The 25,367-nt window shown below is 40.3% G+C and overlaps 1 protein-coding gene across 6 annotated transcripts; it reads left to right on the top strand.

The window, feature by feature from the left end:
- Positions 1-1,490: 1,490 nt before the first annotated feature.
- On the top strand, positions 1,491-24,315 carry LOC122866755 (ras-related protein Rap-1A-like). 6 transcript variants are annotated; one of them, XM_044176834.1, is made up of 8 exons: positions 1,491-1,635; positions 8,424-8,517; positions 9,490-9,558; positions 9,901-9,957; positions 10,884-11,024; positions 15,810-15,953; positions 16,379-16,504; positions 23,268-24,315. In XM_044176834.1, exons 2-7 carry the CDS (start codon positions 8,461-8,463, stop codon positions 16,466-16,468), a joined length of 558 nt encoding a protein of 185 aa, XP_044032769.1. In that variant the 5' UTR covers positions 1,491-1,635; positions 8,424-8,460; the 3' UTR covers positions 16,469-16,504; positions 23,268-24,315. The 6 variants fall into 6 exon arrangements, with proteins under 6 accessions (XP_044032769.1, XP_044032777.1, XP_044032792.1 ...); XM_044176842.1 differs by having other exon boundaries at positions 1,505-1,635; positions 8,429-8,517; XM_044176857.1 differs by lacking the exon at positions 1,491-1,635 and adding an exon at positions 1,717-1,847.
- The last annotated feature ends 1,052 nt before the right edge of the window (positions 24,316-25,367 follow it).

The following is a 25,367-nucleotide window of genomic DNA, read 5'->3' as shown; positions in this document are numbered from 1 at the left end:
TCTGTGTAATTACAAGTGAAGGACACCGGATGAATAAGGCGATGGGGAAGGGACCTTGATGCAACTTCGACGTCACCAGTTCGATATGTGGGGTCAGGGATTGATCATTTCATGGCAGAGCTGAACACTTGAGACTCAAGTCAAAAAGAAAATAAAAAGAGACTAGAAACCTCACTTCCAAAACACTTGATTTGAGAGCAAAATCATTCAAGTCTCAAGTTATAACCTGAACAAAAGTCCAGAACAAAAGATAAACAGTAAGACTGCGTCAGAAGACCTTGAACACACACCTTAGATATTTGATTATTAGGTCTATCACTGCAGCTAACCATTGAGAGACTTTATCAATTAATCTGGCTATTATTTTCTCAATCAAGTAATCGTTTGATCTGTAAAATGTCAGAGAAAATGCATGTCACAATTTTCCCAACTATAAATTTCATGAAATTTTTGAAATATTTAAAGTGCTTGTTTTGTCCAACCGACACTCCAAAACCCAAAAAATATTCAGTATGCGGTCTTGGAAGACTTAGAGGACCAGCAAATATTCACATTTAAGACGTTGAAAACAATTTGTTTTTTCCATTTTTAATTTAAAAAAGAACTTAATCAATTGATCAAAATTGTTGCTATGTAATCTTGCATTGATCTGGTCTCAGGTATATAACAAACACTATTAACAGCTTTGGAATGAAAGTGTTTAAAAGGTTTGTCAGTATTCAGAGACCTTATGTGAAGACTTGAAATTGACATGAAAGTTGCTTGACTTGAGACTTGTTTTGATTGACTTGAGCCTTGGGCCATTGGGACTTGTCCCAGTGGACGAAACTGCCCAGACAATTTCCCAGACCCCAATTTGGTATATTTAAGTTGCTAATTTTGTCCAACCAACAGTCCAAAAATAATAATTGTGCTATCATAGAAAACTAAAAAACAGCGAGTACTGACATTTGAGAGGCTGGAACCTGAGAACTGTTTTGGCATTTTTGCTTGAAAAAAGTACTTAAACAAATAGTTGATTGTCAGTCGATTAATTTTCTGCCAATCGACTAATCTTTTCAGCTCTAATTGGGTCCAAAAACAATGTTAAGAGCTTTAAAGGACAATTTTCAAATGGTTTGTCTGTGTGAAACCTGAAATTGACTAGAAAGTTGCTTATGACTTGGACTTGCCCTCAAGGAATTGAGACTTGATGTTGACTTGCACAAACGGATTTAAATCAGCTCTTACTCATGGAGTTTGTAATCTCAGATATCTTTGACACACAAAAATCCTTCCTTTATAGTAGTTTGTTACATTTTGGCACTCCCTGACAGATTTCGCAAACATAAAGTAACTCATCCTTTAAGAATGTGTAATGTTTAAATGTAAGTCCTGGAAGAAATGTGCAGAGGATTGGAAATATATGACTAACCTTGAATAAAACCAGGGTGTGTGTGTGTGTGTGTGTGTATTTCTACTGACACTCATCATTACTGTGCATCCCGTTATCATGCAAATGATGCGGGACGAGTGGCCGATGTGTCATGCCCTTTTAAGAAAAATGAGAAATAGTCAGGAGTGACGTCTGCTGCGCACAGAGGCCGGAGGCAAACTGACACTTGCGGAGCGGCGAAAGACAGCGAGCGAGAAACGGTGAGTGGAAATGCCAAACTTTACTACATGCTAAACGCGGTCAAATAAGTCATTTGCGTGGGAGCACGTCGCGTCGACACTTGCGGGACAACAAGCAGATACAGCGGAGCGCAAGGCGTGCGTTGTATTTGTCGGATAAATGAAAATAATTGTCCGCAAGTACAAAACGGAGTGTGCACTCCCATTTTAGTCAAGGCCAGGCGGAAGGGCAGGTAACGTTAGCAATCGGCTGTGTCTTTCCCGAGCAAATACACCGTAATGCGGGTTGATTTAAAACCTGCCAAGTCCGGTTGACGTTTGTGCTATGAGATGCGCTTGTTTGCAGCGTGTTTCTGACAACCGAGCTGAGTTTTGATTATACGCCGAGGATAGGAATGAGTCGGCTAGCTAGCTAGCTTGCTTGCTAACGAGCCGTTGCTAGCGATTGGTAAGTGTCGGCGGCCCGTCGCAGGCAGTTAAAGCTAGCTAGTTAGCGGCATTTTGCTAACAAGCTTGATAACGGGACTTAGCGTAGTTGCTGGTATGAAACTAGATTGTTTATGGACAGATGCTGGTCTCAGTTGACTGGATTAAAGATTATGGTATTTTAAGGATTTATCTGTAAGCGGGTTTATGATTTTAAGAGAATTTGATTAATGTTATGGAAGCTTGTAATAATCAGACATCGACGGAGTGTTAGTTACTGCTCTGTGGTAGTCACAGCCACAGATTGCAGGGATTTAGCATGACCTGGAGTGATAAGCATATGCTACTGCCGTGAGCAAATTAGGTGTATTCACAGTGAGATAACCCAAGAACTCAAATTACTTTCTCTTGTCTGGGTCCAAGCTTTATGCCAGCCTGTTGCAGGCCATTTCTGCTGCAGGGAGAGTGATGGTAAACGGGAAAGGTGTGTAACGTTACTCCATCCTCAAACTATAAACACACAGCAGGTCAGCTTTATTAATTATAGATTATCACAGTTGCCAAGTTAAGTAGACATGTCTAAAAGGAGGCTAACCGTCTCAAAATCGCATTTTTCACTCTGTGTTAACTGAAGTGATACATCTGCCTTGAATCTCTTCATAGTCCAGGTTTGATGATGAGATACAGGCTATGACACCCCCCTCCCCCTCCTTAAACAAGCCTGCTGTCTGGAGTCTTGAACAGGAACAGAGACTGGAAGAGACTATTTTAGTAGGTAGCTACTCCGTTTCCATCCTATCAGCATGAAGCCTTCATGTGCTCTGGAAAGAGGATGTGGTTACAGGTCAAGGCCCCAGCAACACACATGCATGCTGCTGATGGTGTTTGTCAGTTACAGATCTTTGTCATAATTAAGTCACAGCAAAGTTTTGTGTGCCTGGCTGCAGTTTTGTTCTGACTCACGGGGACAATCAGCGTTGTAGTGAACCCGCAAAGAGATGTATGAACTGTGCAACTAGACAATGGGAGCTTTTGGTTCTTTTTAAGACATTTCTCTTAAGGGATCATTTTGATTGAGAAGATTGTGCAGGAAGTCGAAAACATCCTCATTACTCATAGGTGTTGAGTTCCTTAATGAAGTTAATGCAGTGTTATCCATCACACATGAAGATCAGCTCTTAAAAAACAACATTACAGTAGTTGCCGCTGTGAAAACAGAGCATTTCTTTGTTTAAGCTCTTGTGGTAAGGGTTTATTTTACAGGCTTGTAAATTCCGAATTTCCTAGGAAGTTTCCTAGAAAGAGCTATGTAATTTGGCACTAATTATAGGTTAAGTTAGAGACAGAGTTCAGTTGGTATACTTCCAATTAATTAATCCAAATTAACTGCTAAGATAGCTAGTCTTTTAGTTAGTGCACAGCAGGCCATCTGAACATGCAAAAATGTGCAGTATGAATACGGGCAATCATGCAGTTTAACATATACATACATACATAAAATAAATGTAACAATAAATTTAAATAAAATGAGTTGTGTGTCATCTTGGGTTTAAAAGGAGCAGTACCTTTTTTGAAGGAAATTCCTCTGGAGTTCAACAGCTGTTTTTAGACTCAACACAAATAACTGAACTAACTAAACAGTCTCAGAACTTTTTTCAGTATAATTGGCACCAAATAACATTCAACGTTCTTTCCAGGAAAATTTCAAGACATTATTAGGATATTAGTAGGAAATAAGTTAGCTGTAAAATAAAGTGTTACAGCTCTGCCTTCTTTACTTAAGGCCTTTCCTTGTTCGTTTTCTGCTGTCAGTAGTTTCTGGGTTATTCCTCTGAAGTCTGTGGGTTTCTTATGCTAAGCTCAGTGTGAACAGGTGATGTGAACTGTGGTTTTGGTGGGGGTAATGAGTAACCAGGAGCTTGTCAACATTAAAAAAACACTCCATCAGAACAACTATTATCTCACCCTGTTTTATTTCTACCCATAAACCTCAAGTTGTCATCTGAGTCAACAAGCAAGCAAATGAGAAGATGGTACAAGAGTTGGTACCATGCTGCTAGCTTAACCAACGGATGTGTGCATTTTCACCATCCGCACTGGGTGAAAGATACACAGGGCAGCTGTCAATCATACCGCCCTGCTGAGTCAGGGGCTGTGACAGCTTCATTGCTGTCAGATTAGCCTCAGTAGACCAGGAAATGTTGTAGTTTAGCTGTGAAGCCTCCTGCTCCCTAATTTCAGTGTCCTCTAGTTTGAGATGTAGTTTATCCAGACACATTCGCTGCATTTTTACAATGATCAGCAGCACCACCTCGTCCAATTTCCAGCCTTAGATGGGTACATACCTTTGGCCGTAGAGGGTGAGTGATGCAGTGATGTCATGGTGGAGCATGTTTTCTGTGGCATGTGGCTTTCCCTCGCTCCTTATTTGCTGGGGTTACTACGAGAGCGGAGTAACGGCAGCAGTGTGTTTGTTTTTTTGGGAATGACAGTGTGTAGTTGAGGGCAGTGGAAAGAGAGAGAGGTTTTGGTTTTAAGGGGAGATGTCCTTACATGGCCTTGTGTGTGTTTGTGTGCGTCGTGAGTGTGTAGGCAGGCGGTTAGGAGAATGCAGCGTTGTATGTAGTTTTCCTGGTATGAAAGTTCGTAGATAAGGTGTCAGAGGAAGAGCATCCTTTTCAGTCATGTCCCTCATTTTGTTTAGCCTTTTGTAGAAAAGGCTGCACTTACGAAAGCTCAATAAGAATGGAGTTCAAAGGAGACAGGTGTTGTTCACTAATTGAATATTAAGCAGAATTAGTTTGAGCCTTGATCAGTAAGGTCACTTGAGTTGGGGAGGATGGTATTTTGTATCTTGGCAGGCATCAAGCACAGCCATTTGCCATTCTCGAGAACATGAATTAACACACTCAAGCTGAGAAATGTTGTCCTTCTCTCCTACTCAAGCTCAGACATACTTACAATCTTGCCTATTTAAGTGGTTTAATGCTCAGTGATGCATTTTAACTTCAAAACTTGATTGTCTTTTATTTATAGGCAAAAGTTGAGCTTTGTTGTCAGCTTACCTGCCTATCTAGTTACATTTTTATGACAAACAGGGGATGCCAGAGTTTTGCAATTTGACTGTACACTTTTTGGAGGAGCAGACATCCTCCATAACGATCTCTGAAGCAGTCACATCTAACAGCCACTGTCACACAGCGGGTTCCTGACATCATCTGCCTTAGCAGGGGTCAGTCCACAGTGTTCATACAAGAACCGTGACGTGCAGATAGCTGACAAGTGAGGCCTAGCCTAAATCTAAGTGTGACATTGTCTGTATGACATCGTATATGTGACACTGTGCATGCACTTGACTCTGTACTACAATGTTTACATGAGAGTGCAGCAGAAACTGTTTGCATTGCACTCATTTAGCCCTGTTCTTTTTCTCTTCCTCCCAATGGGCTCCTCCCTAATTGTGCAAGGAGAACTTCTCTTTGTGTGTAAAGGATTAGGGAGTATGAATTATTCAGTCTGGGCTTCATATCCCACATGGTCACTGCTTGTGATTGAAGTTGGAGGTCCTTAGTCCTTTGTCCACCCCCGTCTAAAAAGAACAGTGTAGGAGGGGATCATTTGCTTCCCAGAATGGCTAGCGATGAACTTTTTGATGGTTTGCAAATGATCAGGCGAGGCTGTGCTGTCTTTATTGAGACCTGATTTTAACATGAACCACTTTTGTACAACACAGCCTTGATGCCAACATGCTGCACTTTTCAACCCATGACAAAAAGTTGAATCCTCTGGTTTCGGGATCATAGGCTAGTATGTGTAGTTGAAGAAACCTGATGTTGTACTTTCACTGGTTTTCCCTCAGAAAGTTTTGGTACAGCCACAGCTCCATCTTTTATCAGTATTTGGATAAATGTGGCACAGTAATGCATAAGACTGGCGATTGCCATATACTGTAGATCCCAAAACGATGGCGTCACCATACCCGAGTCTACATTGTGATTTTAGTATTATACTCTGTTATGATTTTGATCTGCTAATCTTTATTTTCAGTGCTGGGATAGGTGCAGAAAATTGTAAAAAAGATATCACACACTTTTTGTCAGTGAAAAAACATGTATTTCCAAATGTAGTGGTTAGGAATCTTTAATATGAACTGAAGTAGGGCTGCAACTAGGGATGCCCAGATCGATTGGCCGCTGATCGTTATTGGATATTCAGTAAATATGCAATCAGGAGATCGGGATTAATGCTTTCTAGTTGCCTATTGCAAAAACTGATTGACGCAAAAAATTTAAGCCAATTCTCAGCTGAGTTGGTGTCATTGTCGCATGCTAACTAATCTAAAGGAGCACTTCACCCCCAAACATAGAATGAATCCAAAACACGCTATCCAGGCTTGTTGAAGCTGATTGAGTTCCTGTTTTTAAAATAGCAAACCGATATCAAAACATCTATTTAAAAACGCTCACAACTCGTGCAGTATAATTCATAAGTCTCATTACAGGGCTCAACATGCCCGGGGCAAGTACACTCTGTGTTCGGGCAAGTCGAATGCCTCATGCAGTTGTCCGATCGGGCAAGTGAAAAATAAATGTGATGTCTTTATCCATTTTTCAATGTTGAAAGCAGTTATTGTTGCCGATTTAATTTTCTGCCTCGAAAGAACGAGTGAGAGCCACTGTTCAGCGACAGACTCGTTCAGCCAGCTAACCCAGCAGCACAAAAAGGCCTGCAATGGCAGAGAGAGGCACTGGGGGGAAAACAGCGTGTAGCGCCAGAATATTTTCACACCTAACTCAATAAATTAAGTTTATTTAAACTAAACCAGAGTTGGTGATTGTTGGAACAGTGGAAAGACTAACCAAGACGGTTTTGGTGAGTTTTATTTTGTTTCTGTCGAGTTTGAATGAAGTGTGTTTTTTACAATGATCAGGTCAAGCCCTGTAGTTGTATGCTCAGTACTTTGCCTGTGTGTAGTGTAGTGTAGTGTAGTCCAGCCTCCCACCTCGTTCACTGGCCAGGAGTTGTGCATGTGGTTGCTCAGGCAGCGCCTAGGTTACGCTGCCACCTGGTGGAGATCCCAAAACACTAGTCAAGCTGAACTATAATACCGCTATATCAGCTACTATAGCAAAACAAAACAAAAAAATAGACCGGTATCGGCCGATAGGCTCATAGTCGATCAGTGGGGAAAGAAATGGCATCGGGGCATCCCTAGCTGCAACAAATGATTATTTTCCTTATACATTAGTCTAATAATTATTTTTTCGATTAATCATTTGCTCTATAAAATGGTTAAAAATGTCTGTCTGAGAGCCCACTGTGACATCTTCAGATGTCTTGTTTTGACCGACCAACAGTCCACAAACTCAAAGATATTCAGTTTACAACGAAACCAGATAATATTCACATTTGAGAAGCTGGAACCTGAGAAACTTATTTTGATCTGATCACCTAATTGATTAATTGTCAAGTCTTTGCAACTCTAAACTGAAATTCTCCTATTTCTTAAACTAAAAGAATCATTGAGAAACCTGAAAAATGCAGAGCTGTTTTTCTTAGCTCTTGAAAAGTTGACATCTTACAGATGCATGATTTTCACAAGACCATATTGTTTTGTACTTTAAATCAATCTCTTGTCGACTGTTGGACATCAACCTTTACAAAAATATTATTTGATATGAAGCCAGAAAGTAGACAAAGAGTCAGAAATCCCCCACATCACCTAGCCACAACTAAACTTCAGTGTAGCAGTCTCTCCATCTCTGTAGCCCAACTTGTAGTGACCCAGTTGGCTAACCCAACTGACTTTACACAATGTGTGCCAGTGATTCAAAGCCTTCCCGTCCCTTAAAGGAATATTCCAGTGATTTCAGTTTTCTCCCCATCGCAGTTTCCACTTCCTTCAGCTGTTTTCTGTCATTAGTTCACGAAGACTGACACTATATTGACAATACCAAGAATGAGTGTGTGACTAAAAAAATCTTGACAGCAGGGTGTTGTGTTGTGTGAACGCCAGATGATTGTGTCATTAGGAGGAATGTCTGCCAGATCTATGTATTATCTCCTCTTCAGTTCCCCCTACACTCATACACACCACAGCTGGTTTGTGTTAGAGAGGGGTCACATACTCTTCACCTCCTCCACCCTGAAGCAGCTCCACTTATGGGTGTTCCCTCCATTGTTGTGCTTCTTCTTGTCCATAACCTCCAGGAATGAGTAGAAACCTTCCTTTCTGGAGTGGAAAAACTCAGAGACCGGACTGGGAAAATTCTTTTTTTTGCTTGAAAAGAAAATGAGATCTTGTTTTTGTTTTTATTTATTGTCTCGATTTTTGCACCTTTTCTTATTTTGTCTGTCCCATTTTGCTTTCCCCGCTTGTCCAGTTCAGATTGTTGGGCTGTCCGGTGAAGCAAACCCGCCATGCGTGAATACAAGCTAGTGGTGTTAGGCTCTGGAGGTGTGGGCAAGTCCGCTCTGGTAAGTATTCCCCCCTACCTCTAACACCTCTGCAGCATGTTTCCTTAGGACTTTGTAGGAATGTCATAAACAGCAAAAAATAAATTTCGGTTCAAAGTTTTTGGAGAAAACTGTTGTAAAATAAGTTGCGACATTTTTGTCAAAGTGAGCCACAAGAGCACAGATGAAACTGTTCTTTTCCTCATTTTAACTTAGTTGCTTTTGCTTTAAGTATTTATAGGCAACATGCTTGTGTTTCCTGACAAGTGTTCAGGACTACTGTCTTTTAGCCCAGTGTTATACAGTATAGGCTAGTTCTTTAAAAATATTAGCTACGTGTGCTGCAGGCTTGTAAGTATGTGTCTGTAGTTCCCATCCATTTGTAGGTGTGTTTTTTATCAAGGCTTGACAGAAATGCCAATTCTAGGCTTGCCATTGGTTCTAGACATGGAAACCATTTTTTTTCATTGGTTTGATTAAAAACAGACACAAAATCATGAACTTTTTATGTATTTTGTTGTCATTACAAGGTTGTAAGGAGGCCATACATGTCTGTGAAATATATGCCTTGCTTAGCTAACTTCGACCAGGTGTTGAAGTCGGGTTAATCCCTCAAACTGGCAGGCTGACATGTTTAGATCTTAAGATATAATCAGATGAACTTAGTCTACCCCTAATGTAAACCTACCATTAAGCACAGTGCTTAATATAGCACAGTCCTAACTTAAACTCTTTATTTGTATACGTATGTCACGTGTGTCTATAAAAGTAATCAGAGATGTACAGCCCTTTAGTTGAACTTTGTCTGCATCCTGGCTGGTCTCACTAACAATATCATGAAGATCCTCTTCGCCAATGTCCTACAGAGATGCTGTGATAAAACAGCAAGGAGACATGGCACTTCGGCCATATTTTCCACTCTGGATGTTTTGTTCTTGTGACAGGGATGTCATGTTTGTCTGATGTTGGCTTGCTCTGTGTCTTCTCTTACAGACAGTTCAGTTTGTACAGGGAATCTTTGTGGAAAAATATGACCCTACAATAGAAGACTCGTACAGAAAGGTGAGTGTCCCATGAGGGGGGAGAGGGAGCGGCAGAGTGCTGGATTGGAATGAGCTGATTGTTAGCAGCTGCTCTGCAGGTTCACATCATAATTTTGTGTTCTTGTTTTTTCTCATCTTACTTCCTTCATATCTCTCTCTCTCTTTGTCTTTTTTCCCCTCTTTACATATATTATTTCTTGCTTCTATCTCATATCTTCTGTTAGTTCTCTTGTTTTTATTGTATGCAGTATTGATATGAGAGAGAGAGAGAGAGAGAGAGAGAGAGAGAATATGATGTACCCATTGACCTGAAATTAAGCTTTACATTATCTGAGTCTGTTGCCATTTTTCTTTATTATAGCAAGTGGAGGTAGATGGGCAGCAATGTATGCTTGAAATTCTCGACACAGCAGGCACAGTAAGTAAACTCCATACCACTAAAATCTCTGTCGATACCCTGTATTGCTATATTGAACACTAACATTTGGATGGCAATGTTGGTTGGTCAGGTGGTCGGTCCACCACTAAAATATCTCAACAACTATTGGATGGATTCAGATCACCGACTTTGCTGATTCCCTGACTTTTTGCCTAGTGCCACCATGAGGTTGACATTTGTGGTTTTGAGTGAAATGTCTCGACGACTGTTGGATTGATTGCTGTGATATTTGGTGCAGACATTCCTGTTCCTGTTAGGGATCAGTAAACAGTTAATCTAGCTAAGTTCAACATTTTAATTTGTCCAAAACTTTAGTTTATGACCAAATAAAAACTAAAGAAAACTATGACATTCATATCAGTCTCAGCTGTGCTTTGTGTTTAATGCTCATTAGTAAATCTTAGCATGCTTAAATGCTAAACTAAGATGGTGAACATAGTAAATATTATACCTGCTAAACATAAGCATGTTAGCATGGTCATTATGAGCATTTTAGCCTACTGACATTAGCATTTTGCTCAAAGCTAAGTACAATCTCACAGAGCCACTCGCATGGCTGTAGAACAAGTCTTGTTCATGTATGCTAGAAGAGTGTGGGTAAGGTAATTGTATGTATGTATGTATGTTGATTGTCCACAAGCAACATACATGTTGATGCTTGTTTCTAGTGGAAAATCAAAGGGTGCTGATAGTCTACCCACACTGCACAATGGTGTGAGTGTTCTTTGGAAAAACTTGACAGAGATCCTCAAATTCCACTGCACTACATCTGTCACTACATCCACTATATGTCAACAGGTCACACCAATGCAATTACAATATATGTTTAACAGTCTATAAAATGCCAGAGAGCATATGGCCGAGCTCATGGCCTGTCCCTCCTCTTTATTTTTCCCGCTATGTAGGAGCAGTTCACAGCAATGAGGGACTTATACATGAAGAACGGCCAAGGCTTCGCCCTGGTATACTCCATCACAGCACAGTCCACCTTCAACGACCTCCAGGACCTGAGAGAACAGATTCTACGAGTAAAGGACACAGAGGATGTAAGTATACAGTATGCACACTTAGACTTACAAGCATGTTTACATCAGCTCTTCTACATTTTCACAGATTTTTAAAAAAATTTTGTTTAATGTTTTATTAAAATTTTAAATCAAGGTTGAATGGGTTGTAGAAACACAGATAGTGGAAAATAGTGCAGATAGGTTATAAGCGCCCCACGTCCGTGTTCTCAGCCGCCTACATTGTTCAGAACCAGATTGCACTGTTGCTATGGATACCATTCAACACTGTAATCACACCATCTCGTGCCAGTAATTACAAATTTGTATTACCTCGACATAATGCAGGTTGTGTCATGGTGTCATTTCTGTGTTGTCTGTAGAGTGAAAACATTGAGAAAGCACTTAGTGAAACTTGTGTATGTAGTCTAGCATTAGCTAATATTAGCGTCATGTAGGTCCCTGTGGTTTGATTACTTCGCTGTTGTTCAGTGTGTTTAACAGGCACATAGAGCCATAGTACCCACTTAGCTAATAGTCCTTTCAAAAGTATGTCTGTGTCTCTCTAGTGGTTGTTCAACCCTTTAGTCTAACCCTTAGTTTTGCTTTTTATACATACAATGTGGTTTTCCCCTCCAAGTCTGCCGCTCAGCTTGGATCTGTAACAGTGCAAATAAAAAGAGGATGTGTCATCTCATTATTTTCCTGGTTTGCTGTTTGTTAGAAGCACATTTCCACTTTTCTGTATCTCTGGTAAATTTTGAGGTGGTTATGTGAGTAAGCCCTCCATCCCCTCTCTGGTGGGGCAGATAGTGCGTCAGCAGGATCTGAGATGCCCTTTTTTGGTGATCTCTAGAGGGAATGAATGTTACCATAACACACACACACACACACACACACACACTCTCTCTCTCTCTCTCTCTCTCTCTCTCTCTCTCTCTCTCTCTCTCTCTCTCTCTCTCTCTCTCTCTCTCTCTCTCTCTCTCTCTCTCTCTCTCTCTCTCTCTCTCTCTCTCTCTCTCTCTCTCTCTCTCTCTCTCTCTCTCTCTCTCTCTCTCTCTCTCTCTCTCTCTCTCTCTCTCTCTCTCTCTCTGTGTTCCCTGTCAACCATCTAAAAAGCCCCTCTGCAGCCTGGCACAGAACTGTTATACCTCTCTTTTCTGTCTATCTTTCTATTGCTCCCCTTCCTCTATATCTGCCAGTATATCCCTCTGCTTTTTGTTTTGACTGGCCTTTTCAGCGCCTGTTGCTCTGTGTTCCCCCCCTCTTCTCTATGGCCTGCCTTGTGGTCTTACAGTGGTCTGGCACTCTGTGCGGGTGATTGGACTGTCAGGGATGATGTGCAAGGAAAGCCTCAGCTCATCAAAAACACACTGGATCGTGAGGCTGTGGTACTTCATTAGAACCTCTGTGGTTAGGGAACTGAGGTTAGCCTCAGGCTAACAGATGGATTGCAGGATCAGTGGCTCCTCGACATGCAGGAAAACAGTCAACGTCCCTTTTCTTCTCTAACTGTGTTCCCGCTGAATATATCCCCAGTCTTAACATTTGTCTTTATCTGACTATTACGGCCACTCTGTCAGCTATCGGGCCACTGGTGATTTAAGCCTTTACCTATGATGGCCGTGACATCTGTTTATCTTTCTTTGCCCCTTGCAGGAATGCACGACCAAAAGAAATGCTTAACGTGTTTTTCATCCATGAGGACAGATTTCTTATTTGGAGAAAGCTTTCAAGCTCTATTGCAGAGCTCAAGCACACATTCTAGTTGCTGCTACAGCTGTTCTCATTCTCAGCTCTTCCACGCACCATTTGCACACTGCAAAGCTGGCAAAATGAACAGAAATATTGCCAAGCTCAATTAAAAAGCCTTTTAATGACCGAACATTAAACACAGTAGGGCCAAATTCCATCTCCTTAAAGTCGTAAGGAGTGAAGAATAAAGTAAGTGAGCAGTCACCAGTGTATTAAAAGCTCACTTCCCTTCCTTCCTTCCACAGTTCTTATGTAAGAGAGGTCTTGTGACTTTTCCGGGCCATCTCCGTCTCTGCTTGTGTGACTCGGATGGTACTAATGCCTGACTCCATGCTTGTGACTCACTGCTCCATTTGGAACGACTGGCTTCACTCATTTAAGCTACTCTATACTCCCCTGTTCTGTGTTCCCCACAATCCAATCTCCAGCATGCCTTGTGGGCGGGACAGGACCTATCTCTAGCATCTTAACAGCGTCTGAACAGATTCTCTGTGGGCTGCATGTATTCTTAAAGTAGGCTAATTCTGCCTTATGTGCTGCTGACACTGAACATTATTTCTTCTCTGCATACCTCCATTTGACCATCCCTCTTTCCATCCTTTTCATCCCAGCTTGGCTCTGAGTTTGTGTTAGGAGGGCATACCACTGGTTCTCCCAGGACCCCTTGGGAGAAATGTCGTTCAGCAGTCCAGTGCGAGGGCTTGTTTGGATATCAAACATCAAGCAGCAACCTCCATGGGGTTAAACTAAACATCGCAGTTTCCTGTCGTCTGCCACACAGCCCAGAGAGAGAGAGCAAAGAAAAAAGGGCCCTGGAATATTCATCCTGTGCCTTCAAAAAAGTATTATCTGGAGGAACATGGCCATACCGCTGTCAAAAACGACCTCTGAACAGTAGACTTGTGGGTGGGAAAAGGAAGTTTGAGCAAGTTAGTGCATGTCAGGGTACTACCATATTCCTTACAAATATCCAGTTTTTCCAGATCCACAAGACACATCTGGGGGCTGTTTCTGGACCAGGAGAAGGGTGCATTTCCCATGCATGGATTTATTTGTTGCAGGCCCACGACAAATAGATTTCCCCGGCTGATATATTATTGGCGCCTGTTGTGCTACATGCAAATTTTTCCACTACTTGATTATGTATCTTGCTTGCTAAGCTGTACCACATACACAAATATCCTGTGAACCCAAACAAAAGACAAAATACTGAACTCTTGCTCAAACTTGAGTCTTGAGCCTTTTTCTATTGTCATGCAGTTTTTCAGTGGGTGGCCAAGTTGCAAAAATACACTGCATGCCGAATGAACACACACACACACACACACACACACACACACACACACACACACACACACACACACAGTCAGTCTCACATTATCACGTAATTTCAGAGAGCAGCCAGATCATGGAATCCAGCTGAAATGTTCGAAAACATTCAGGAAGGAAAGCGATGTTATCCTGGCTGGGCGGGGCTGCCATGACTTCCTCCGGGCCGGCATGCTCCCTAGATAGCCGGTCAGGAAACAGCAGGCAGGATGAGACGCATCCCGACACCCTGACTGCCCCGAGTTTGCCCACTGTGACAGTTTGAAGTGCTGAAGTTTTGCCCAGAATATTCTCTCTTCGTTAGGGAGTTTTTGTTTTTTTGACCTTGGTTGTTAAAACATCTGACTCAGGGCACAAAAGAAGAAGTGTTGGGTATTTCGAAGATTCCACAAACAGCTGCACTTCATGTCAGTGGTTGTGTTCTCAGTTTTGGTTGGAAAGGATTTCCTTCTCTATTAAAGACATAAAACCAAGAGAAACTGCATTCATTGCAAGTTCATATTGATTCTTTAATCTCATTTGTCACTGTTGTGTAACCTAAATGATTTTTTTTGCCTTCCCACAGGGATGGATTGATTTTCTTGATTGTGTTTGTGACCCTACAATCCAGGCTTCAAATTGAAATGCATAGACTACTTGGCTGTTAATAATCATGTCTCCATTCAGCATTCCTTGACGAATATTGTCCTGCTATTACTCTCACTACCTCCTGATCCCAATGTCCACCCTTGGCACTGGACCCTCACAGACTTGAAAGTCACTAGTGTGCTGTGTAGGATCCGGCGTATAGGGTTAGATTTATTGTACTTTCAAGAGAAGCACAGCAAGAAAGAATTAATTCATCAAACATTTATCGGCCCCTTTTTTTTTTGTTTATTTATTTTCGCTTTATCGCGTTTTTCCGTGTATACAGATACATATGAAGATGACTGGCAACAAGATGCCACTCAACGCTTTGTCTACAGAAGCACAGCAGGCACTGCAACGTTGGTTTATTCAAATCTGTTTCTATCAGTTTATATTGCATCTTCTCTTTGATATACCACCTTCTTCATCCCAACCAAGCTTTAAGTGTTTTTGCAATATCCAAGCTTTATGTAGAATTCCTGGCATTTCCACTCTGTTTTCTATGCACAACTTCAAAATGCACCTTTTTAAAGAAGCTGAATGCACACATGCCCTATGATGCATCTGAACATTTTTGATAATTTTGTTAACAGAAAAACATGTTGTTCATGTGTTAAAAGTTATATCTAACAAGTATGATTTTGGAATTTGTACTGAAACATGGGTATTGTATTGTAACTAGTATCAAAAACAGACATAACTCACACTTTCCCACTAACATTGTTCTCCTCTTGAATTCCATCTCCTATTTCACTTTCACTTTCTGCTCTAAACCCCCTACTTTTCTTTATTCTCCTTTCTACCATCTAACTTCCCTCTTTTTCTCTGTTTATATTTATGGACTTAACACTCAAAATAAATGTCAGACACATGTGTCTGATCAGCATTTTCATTGCTTCAGATCTATTGTTGTTCCTCTTTGAGTGCTGACAATTTTGTAATTATTGAATTATGCGTTTTGCCACAATGTTATATAAATTCAGTATTTTAAAAGAGAGAATGCTATATTTTGGTTGCATGTATGAAGTCCAGTCTACTTTATTTGTACAACACAAAATCATGAACTTGCCTCAAAGGGATTCGTACTTATACATACTTTCTTTTGCTTGTCTTCAGGTGCCGATGATCCTGGTGGGGAACAAGTGCGACTTGGAGGATGAGCGTGTGGTGGGGAAGGAGCAGGGCCAGAATCTGGCCAGACAGTGGAACCACTGTGCCTTTTTAGAGTCCTCTGCTAAGTCAAAGATCAACGTCCTCGATGTGAGTACACACGGAAACAAATAACTGGTGACACCTGCCCATATTATAAACAACTAGTTCTCAAAGACCAGCCCCAATATTACATTTATCGCTCAGGGAATTATTTAAATGCTGACCTAGAGTTCTAATTGTAAGAGTAACTTCCTCAGAGTTTTATTTTGTGTTAACAAAGACCAGTATGGTTTATCTAAGATGCAGGTAGTAATGAGCTCAGTTGGATTATATCTGTTACTCAGTGCTACACCCTTGTTAAACCTACTTTGTGTAAATGGGGACATCAGTCCATTTAGTGATGAGGCTTCAGGTGATTGCTTAAAGGTGCCACAGTGTGTTAGGACCTGCCTTTGTATAAAAGAGGAGAGATTATTTTATCACCAAATCACTGACAGTTTTTGTTTTCTCTTTGTTTGTTGTGTCTTTCTCAGATCTTCTATGACCTGGTCAGACAGATAAATAGGAAAACACCAGTGGAAAAGAAGAAGGCGAAAAAGAAATCCAACTGTGTCCTGCTTTAAAGACCCCCTCTATCCCCTGCAGCAGCTCTGAGCCAGGTGCGTATCTAAAATTTCATAACACAGTGTTAGTCATAAAGGCCCAGCAGCTCACACATTCGTGAGGTCAAGATGCATAGGCAGGCTGTAAGGTTAATAAGTGTTACATAGTAGCTTTCTGTGTCATCTTAGATGATGCTGCTTACATCAGGTGTAGTTTGTCATTCATCAGTCTATTATGAGTTTGTTTGCCTGCAGTGAAGTCAAGTCATAATCATCTGTATAGCCTAATATTACATCGTGTCAACAGTGGTAACTGTCCCTTCTTGAGCTCTACGAAGAACCTGAGCAGATAAAGAAAATTGGAGAAACCTTTGGAGGTGCAATTCAGAGAGACAGCCCCCCCTCCAGGCAGATGGGGGTGCAGCAGATACTATAAGGGGGAAAATGTTACAAAAATTACAAAAAATACAGTTTCTGTGGAAACTCATGTTAACTTGCTTGGTCAGCTGTGTCAGTTTATTCCAAATAAACTTAACTGGATTCATCTAACTGGACCCATTATATGTTAAAAGGTTTTTTGTGTGTAGTTATTCCAGTGCAACTTACTGGTGGAGATGGCAATGTAAGTCTTCAGTATTCCGGGTTAAAAATGTAGTCATTGTCCCAAGAGGAACTATTCCATGTGACAACATATCAGTCGGACATCTTTTTCATAAGTTGTAATGTAGGGCTGTCACTATCAGGAAATTTAGTTGACGATTAATTGTCAATAGCAATTAATAATTGAATTGTCTTTTTCTGTTCATTTTATGCCACTGTTTTAGTATAAGTCTAAATAGTTTAATAATATACGTACACCTTATGAAGAAGAAGATGAGCTGGTTCGGAAGGACGCTTGATTTTATTTTCAAGTTCATATGCAAGCATCCAAGCATTAATTAGTTGTTAGTTGTTAATTAAGTTGGATGGAAGCTACATTTGTCAAAATGACCACAATATATAGCTAAAAAGGTTTTACACTTTTTTTTTTTTTTTTTTCCATAAAGAGTTTATCCGACAAATGCGTTTGTGAATAAATAATGATGTAGCGAGTACATGACAGATCAGCTGTTTGGTCCAATTACATTGCACAACAATTCCAAACTGGGTTTAAACACACTGAAACTAAGCAGCAAAGGACAGTGTGTAAATGATCAATGATGAAAGAGACCCGTTATTGGCACCAAAAGAAAATGGAAAGTAATGTGCATTTCCATACACTACCATTATCCGAATATAGCAGTTAAATAAACAGCGGGTGGCTCTAATTCTCCACTCAGGTGCCATTAAACCATAGCACATATATGCCATAGCAGAAAAAGGGGGCGCAACGAGATGATCTCATTAAAAGAGCACTAGTCAAACATCCAATGGTGGAAAACGACGTAGGAGTAGTGATGGAAATATGACATTTCTGTTAGTTTCATCCCGCTATTTTTATGCAGGAGAATGGAAACGATTCTAGCGATTATGCTAAATGATTGCGTTCAACTCAAATAATCGTGATCAGGGTATTATGTAATTATTGAGACAGCCCTAGTTGTATGTGTGGAACTTGTCTTGTCGCTTTCTATAAATTGACTGCAGTTATCCTCCTGTGACAATGAATAGCATTTCTTTGATGCTGATAAGCTGCAGATCCAGTAAATGTTTCTGGACAGGCCAACATCCCCTGAGTGTGCCACCCAAAAGTGCAAAGTGCTTTCATTAGCATTTTCTTTTTTCATCTTCATTGCTGTTGAATGAATGAGTCACTGTATGATGGCTGGATTTAAATATGGACCTCAGCAGACTGCAGCAGCTGGTTAAGTCTGAGGAAATCCTGATCTGTCATCAGGTCGTTTCCCAAAAAATCAGAATTGCTTCTTCTTTTAATTTTTTTCACAGCGTTTTTTTTTACAGTTTTGCCAGATACTGGTAATGAGGAAGTTTGAAAACAGCAAACCAGGCTGCTTATTACTGTCAATCCTTCTAAACAGACAAGCTAGTCTGTTAATTTTAGATCAGCCATTACTGATATCTACTGAATGTGATGCAATAATTAATCTTCATCCATACTAGGTGTCGGATTGCAGCTTGACAATAGATTGGAGCTATTGTCTTTGCAGGCTCCTATAATGGCAACATTACCATAAAGCAGTCATGCTTATTGATTTGCAAAAATGCCTGTAATGGCCTTTTAACATCCAGAAATAGTAAAGGCATTAGCTACCTTGGTATAAGCGGTGTAGCAAAATTTCATCTCACAGTATATATTGTCATATTGTTCTACTTCTAATTTTAGCTGCAGGTCACATTGACCCAAAAACACGCCATAGGTCACAGGTCACTATGTGCTCCTGATAAGAGTTAACCTTTCCCTCACCGACTTAGAAATTCACAGTAAGAATGTTTCCACCCTGATGTGGAAAGTTTCCTTTGAAAGAAGAGTTTAGATTCAGTCAGTTGAGCAAATCTTGTGAAACCTCATGATGTGTATCCCGCCTCACATGGAGATTACTAAGTTGGGCCTCACTGTTTCCAAACCTTGAAGGTAAAAGCCTAAAGAGTTAACCATGCTTGGAAAAACTAAGTTGTATGATATGTTGTCTGACCACATCTAAAGGTAAAGGTGTTTATAGCTGTTCCCCATGGCCAATCTCAAAGGCAGGAAGAAAGGCTGGACAGTGTCTCATCAAAGGCATCCATGGTGTTTCACTTGGATGTACACACTAAAAGGGAAGAAAGTAGTTGTGTTTAAGAAAAGAAAAAAAAACTGAGCTTGACACAGAAGTTAAAGCCCTGCCTTACTTTCACACCTGCGCACACCTGACCAATAACTGCATAAAGTTATATACAAATTTTGAAACTAATGCCTTTTATACTTTGTGTTAGTTGGTCTCTGTTTATTGATAATACAGGAGCCTCTGCACACAAAATTGCTGCCTGAATTTTCAGAAGCTTTCTGTTTGGTTAGTGAGACTAATGGCACGATGAGTAGGGAGACTTTGTCCTTAAACTGGAGGACTTTAGTACAAACTGTCATTTCTACAGTCATTTCTGTGGCAACCATGCTGAAGCTTCCTAGAGCAACACGCTGACTCTTTACCATGTTTAGGAGTGTTGTCCTGTAGCTGATCCTTTTATCTGAGTGGACAAATCATTTATTTACAAGGATCAATACCTTTCTTTCTCACTACCAGTTTGGAATCACATTGTCATAATCACAATCATAATAACCATATTCTCTAAATTAAACATGTCCATGTAGGGAGCTGATAGTATCCAAACATCTTATCAACAGTATAAACAGTATCTCTGTTCAAGACTAATTATGTGCAAAAATAAAAAGCATAAACAGTTTAGTAGCACTTGAAGTTAGCACAGTGGAAAATATGCAGATGTAATTGTAACTATTAAAAGTGTACAGATGTAACAAAGTGCGGGGCTGGTGTCAGTAGTAGGACCTCTTAGTTGTTTAGAAATGAAAATGGGCGTAGCGGAACAACACACAGTTTTGGTCAGAGTGCAGCCCCTCAGAAGGCCTTACAATCACTGTTAATACATTGTGGGAAGTGTTGACAGAACAGAACTTCAATGTTTGAGAAGTACAGCCAACAGCGGAGATTTAATATCTACCTTCTTCAGTCACTTTTAACTTGCAGGGCGGGGGGGAAATAAGACTGTGATATTAAAGATAACACCGGATTAGTGAAGCACACAGTACCATTGTGCCCAGCCCCAGACATCAGGGTCGCTAAACCACCCACTGCGTTCCTCTTCTGAATCCATCTGCATTGGTCAGTTAGTGGTCCAGTGTGTGTGAGAGTGGGGCCTCTGTCAGCAGGCCCCGGGGCGGTGTCTGCCCCCCACCCTATTCACACGCTGGCCAGCTCAATGAACCAACACTAATGGGATTACAAGCCCCACTGTTCCACCGCTCACAACACACAAGCTCATACACTGCGAGTGAGAGAGGGGTTACAGTGCCAGCCTCAGACAGGACAGAGAGAGAGAGTAAATGGGACGTTTCACTTTGTACAACATGGCCATTTTCCAGTTTGCTGACCTCATGAGCCACCAGTCTCTGATTTTAGCTGTCAGTGTATTCACTGGGACAGGAAGTGGCATGGAGCTGATACCTGATATGATTCATTATTGATTCTTAAGGTGCGGACTGTTAGTATTTGCAGTTCTTTCTGATTTGTGATTGCCACTTTTTTAAAATCCAGACTTTGTAGGACATGCGGTATACATGGAGTTAAAAAAAGAGGCAGTGTGTCTTTTAAAGATTTAAGTGTAACTATGTATTTTAGAAAAATGTGGACAGACCTTAAAAGCATGTATTCAGGTTCTATTGGGGCACCTGCAGCAACATGTAGCCTATTTCCCTCTCAGTGTTTAACTCTGCAGAGTAATGAGTCAGATGTGCCCACGTGTTGTTTTATCACCGCAATATGAGACTTTGCCATCAGACCTTTTTATAGACCTGGTAATTGAGCTTTGGGTTGTCTTTTAAACTTTGAAATTTAGAAGTGAACCTGGATGTTACTCCAGCTGGGGGTTTTGTATGTACCTCTCTAACAGATTTCACAATAAGCCTTTTTTAAAGCAGACATTTTTACTTGTCACAGCAGCAAAAGCACAGATCTAACCATTGACATAAATTATGGCTACATTCCATTTAAGTGCCCCAGTAGGTCATGCCAGTGAGCTACAGTAGCATGGACCTGGAACATCTAAATGCAATGCTGCCATAGTTAATCTTGTTGCTATCACAAGTCAAAATGTCTGCTGTGAAAAATGGATGGTAGCATGCCTTTTATAAATGAGTGGCAAACCCGCCACTCAAAGAGCCAGCTGGCAGGACTACGTGTGTTCTCAATTCTATCCTCCGCACTCAGGCTTTCCTATTGGTAAAAAGCTGAGGCCATTAGGGATTTAATCAGACAACACGGAACTGCCCCCCAGTGGCTCTAAATGTCCAACCACACAAACTTTGTTTTAATTAAAAAGCTAAAAGCAGCGCAGGTGTGTCGAGCTGAACAAAGAGGGAACCAGCAGCAGCACTAAAGCGGTGTTCACGTCAGAGTTAGCGAGTTTCCAAGTTGCAAATAGCGTTCATGACTTCAACTTCCAAGTTGTAATTATGACTGGGAGATTTTTCTAAAGCATCAGCCAAAGACAGTTGGTCTTGATGATTGTGAATGCTCGCAAGTCGTTAAGTTGGGAATCTTTCCCATGTCTACCAATCATCCCATATGACGTGACTGTGGCATCAGCACAGAATAAGCCACAGAGCAGGAACTCACAACTGTAAGATCTGACTGAACTTAAGTGGGCTAAGGGAATGTGGACGTCCACACAAGAGCCAGACAGATATCTTCCACTGTTGCACTCTGTACAGCCCTCCTGGAGGAGCTCAGCAGACTCCCCCATATGCCTTTTTTGAAAAGTGTCAGAGGGAGGGATCAATGGACTGTGACCCATGGCAGCTGGTCAGAAGTTATGAGCAAAATAAAGCTCTCAGACCTTCCACAAACTTCCTTTTGCTCCTAAACTTTGACTTATGAGTCAAAAAAAAATCTTAAGTAGGACATAGAACTTGGTATAAAAATGCTATGGGTAACTTTTTGCAAAGTTTTTAAGCGCTTACGGCAGTGAGTAATAAGGTTATGTGTCAGGGCTGCAGCACCTCAGTCATCACAGCTTCATACACACCTTGTAATGATAAAGACTATCCATCATTCATTGTATCCAACAATATATTGAAACATGCAAGAGGAAACCTTTATATAAGATATTGTCCCTACAGTTATGTTGACAATATTAATATATGCTTTAAAGAAGGATATAGTTTTAAGGGATATTCATCTATGGAGGTCCTATAAAATGTGTGTTACGTGAATTGAGTTCATATTTAGTTGATTCTGTTTTTCCTAAAAGAGAGAACTTGTGGGTTGACCTAAAAATGAGGCATTTCCTTTTAAAACGTTTACAGGCAAGTTAATGTATTTAGAATCAGTTTAATCAGTAATTTGTATGTTTTGTTATTCATTGTCTTTCAAACTCATTGAAATGCTTGTATGTCACTGCTCAGCTAATACAAAAATTAGTCAAGTTTATTTATAAAGCACATGTAAGAGGACCAAAAAGGCCAATGAATAAAAGTGAATCTTCAGTTTAGATTTAAAAACAGAGAAGGAGGGGGGCACATCTAATTTCTAGCGGCAGCTGGTTCCACAGTTGTGGAGCAGCAACTACAAAGGCTCTGTCACCTTTTCTGAGATCGTGGGAGATAGATAAAGAAATACATTTGTAGTGCACATTTTGTACTTGACACAGATGTGGTTAATGTGATTAGAAAGAATTGCACTGTGTATACACGCTATACAATCCATCATGTCATGAAGATTTTTTATTTTTTTTAAATTTTGTATAGCTAGTGTGCGTATTAGGACAGACCTTTAGCTTTTTATACACTTATCATCGCACAAAAATATGGAAGATGTGTCAGGAGACCCCCGCTGAGACCAAGTCTTGACACTTGGGAAGACTTATGTATGGCTCTTAATTCCAGGCATAAGAGCAACAATGCCTCATTCTTACAATAATGCCGCACTTAAGACCAAAATGTTAATCTGAGTGACTTTATTTATCAAGGCCCTGATTTCTGTTTTCGCCTCCTACACATGTAATGTCATTGGCCGGCCACCAGAGGGCACTGACAACTTGTAGATGGTGTTTTGGAAATTCTAGTCAGGATGTGAAATGAGGAATTAACCCCTGTGCTGTCTTGCAGAAATGCTGTAATGAAGAACTGTTGCCCTGATTGGAACGTGCCAGCATTCCAACAGCCCCCCACCCAACTCCTCCCTCCCTCCATCAGCCATAAAAGGTGAATCAGCTGACTGAACTGCTCCTATCAAAGACGAGGATGATCTACACGAGAGAGAGATGGAGAGAATCAAAAAGAGAGAAAAAGAAAGACAGTGAGAGAGAGAGAGAAGACTCTAGTCTCTCGCCTCTCGCCTCAGAGGACCTTCCTCCTGTGTCTCAGTTTCAGTGTGAACCCTGAATGGACAGTCTCCCTTTCTGCACCAACAAACAACACCACAAACTTATGATGATGATGATGATAAAAGCCTCTGAAATTATAAAAAAAAAAAGTGTCCATGAGCCGCCTACATGGCCAGAGAGCAGCCCCTTATTTTAAATTTTTTTTTGACAGTTTAACAAAAAGAAAATAACAGCGTTAAAGAAGGAAAACAAAGTTAGAACAGTATTTTTCATCTTTTTTCAATATCGTATTTGAAAGACATGGAAGTTGACCTCTTTAGTTGTATGATTATAAATATTCTTCTAAAAGGAGCATGAAAAAAATGCATTGTTTATTAAGTGTAGATGTTTTCAAGTGAAATCAAGTGGAAAAGTGAGAAATTTTTTATAGCCATACACCTATTCTCCATGCCTGTCATGTCAGTGATGATAGATCAAGGTCTATAATATGTATTATTATTTTTATTATATATTTTCTTCTTTGTTCGCCCTGTTGTTCATGGACTTCTCTTCTGCGAATATCTCTCTCTGATGTGACTTAATTTTATACTCAGTCACTGGGATTTCATAGCTCCCATAATATATTCTAATGCCATTTTTTGCATAATAATGCTTCAGAAAAAAATGGGTCTTTTATAGAAGAAATATGGGGAAAAATAAGGATTGATTTCTATGTCTCTTGAAGCTGAAATATATTATACTAAACCAACTCTAATAATGCTTCTTGTGTTTTTCTGTCAATGATGTTCCAGCTTTTATGGATTATTAAAGTACATTTTAGTACATTTTCATTATATTGGTCAATGTATTTTTGTGAATTAAACTTTTATCCAAAGCGGATCTGACTTATTTGAGAAGAGTGAAATTAAAAGGTGTTTTTAAAGGGTTGGAAACTGGACTGAATTGCATGGGGACATTTTGTTAGCTCTAGTTAATGAAGTATTGATTATATACCTTGAAACCAGTCTGTTCATTAGTCAATAGATGGCACAGAGAGGACAGACAATCTGTGTTAGTGTATTACAGTATGTGCACTGTACAGCTAGCCTATTTAAGAGTATGATGCTTTACATTACACATTTTGTTTTGCCTTGCTTTATTGACCACTAGGTGTCAGTATATGAACAGAAAGTCCCAGCAGTAAATCATATAATGTGGCTTAATGGAACAATCGGTTGCAATGAAATTAGTGCATCTTTTTCATGATCATTCTTCTTAACACAAAAACACTGTGGGAAGAAGGAAGGATTGTATGCAGGCTGCAAACCCCACGGTGTTTCTGGTGCCTTGTACACTGACCCCCTGCAGCCTGGATTAATTCTAGTTTCTCACCTGAAAGACAGGATTTTCTGTAATCTCTCACTGATTTCCAGTGCTCAGGAAAGTGGTGGGGGTGGGGGGGATTAAAAAAAAAATCTGAATAGATGAAAAACATTGAATAAATATAACATGGTTTGGTGAAAAAACAGAACAGTTTTTCTTGAATATTAAGTTGAAAAAAGGTACATGCTTGTACCACTTAAACAGCAGTGGCCAGTGATGATTTTGAATTTCAGTTCAAACTGCATGTTGCTGTGTAAAATGCATGTTTACTAAAACTGTTGTATTACATAATTACTTACAAACCTTAGCTTGTGTTTTCATACCAGTAGATGCAAATGTGATTACAGTTAGACTTAAAGCAAGACTATGTAACATTTTTTTGAAGGAGGTAAGAACACATTCTTACTCTTCCAAACAAAAAGTTGAGTTGTGTAAAACACACCTTTTTTACTTACCTATTTACTTTTATACAATCCAAGATTTTGCTGCTACAGTCCTACTTGGTCTGGTATGACCAATA

The sequence above is a fragment of the Siniperca chuatsi genome, linkage group LG2 (genome assembly GCF_020085105.1).
Source record: "Siniperca chuatsi isolate FFG_IHB_CAS linkage group LG2, ASM2008510v1, whole genome shotgun sequence".
Classification (NCBI taxonomy): Eukaryota; Metazoa; Chordata; class Actinopteri; order Centrarchiformes; family Sinipercidae; genus Siniperca; species Siniperca chuatsi.
Note: the sequence above shows the minus strand (reverse complement) of the source record. Positions and strands in the feature narration are given on the sequence as shown.

What these genes read in the sequence shown, in the direction of transcription:
- LOC122866755 (XM_044176834.1), top strand. Translation starts at nt 8,461, where the DNA reads ATGCGTGAATACAAGCTAGTGGTGTTAGGCTCTGGAGGTGTGGGCAAG. An exon ending in GAGTAAAGGACACAGAGGAT is followed by an intron (nt 11,025 to 15,809) that starts GTAAGTATACAG and finishes GCTTGTCTTCAG; the next exon opens with GTGCCGATGATCCTGGTGGG. An exon ending in CAAAGATCAACGTCCTCGAT is followed by an intron (nt 15,954 to 16,378) that starts GTGAGTACACAC and finishes TGTCTTTCTCAG; the next exon opens with ATCTTCTATGACCTGGTCAG.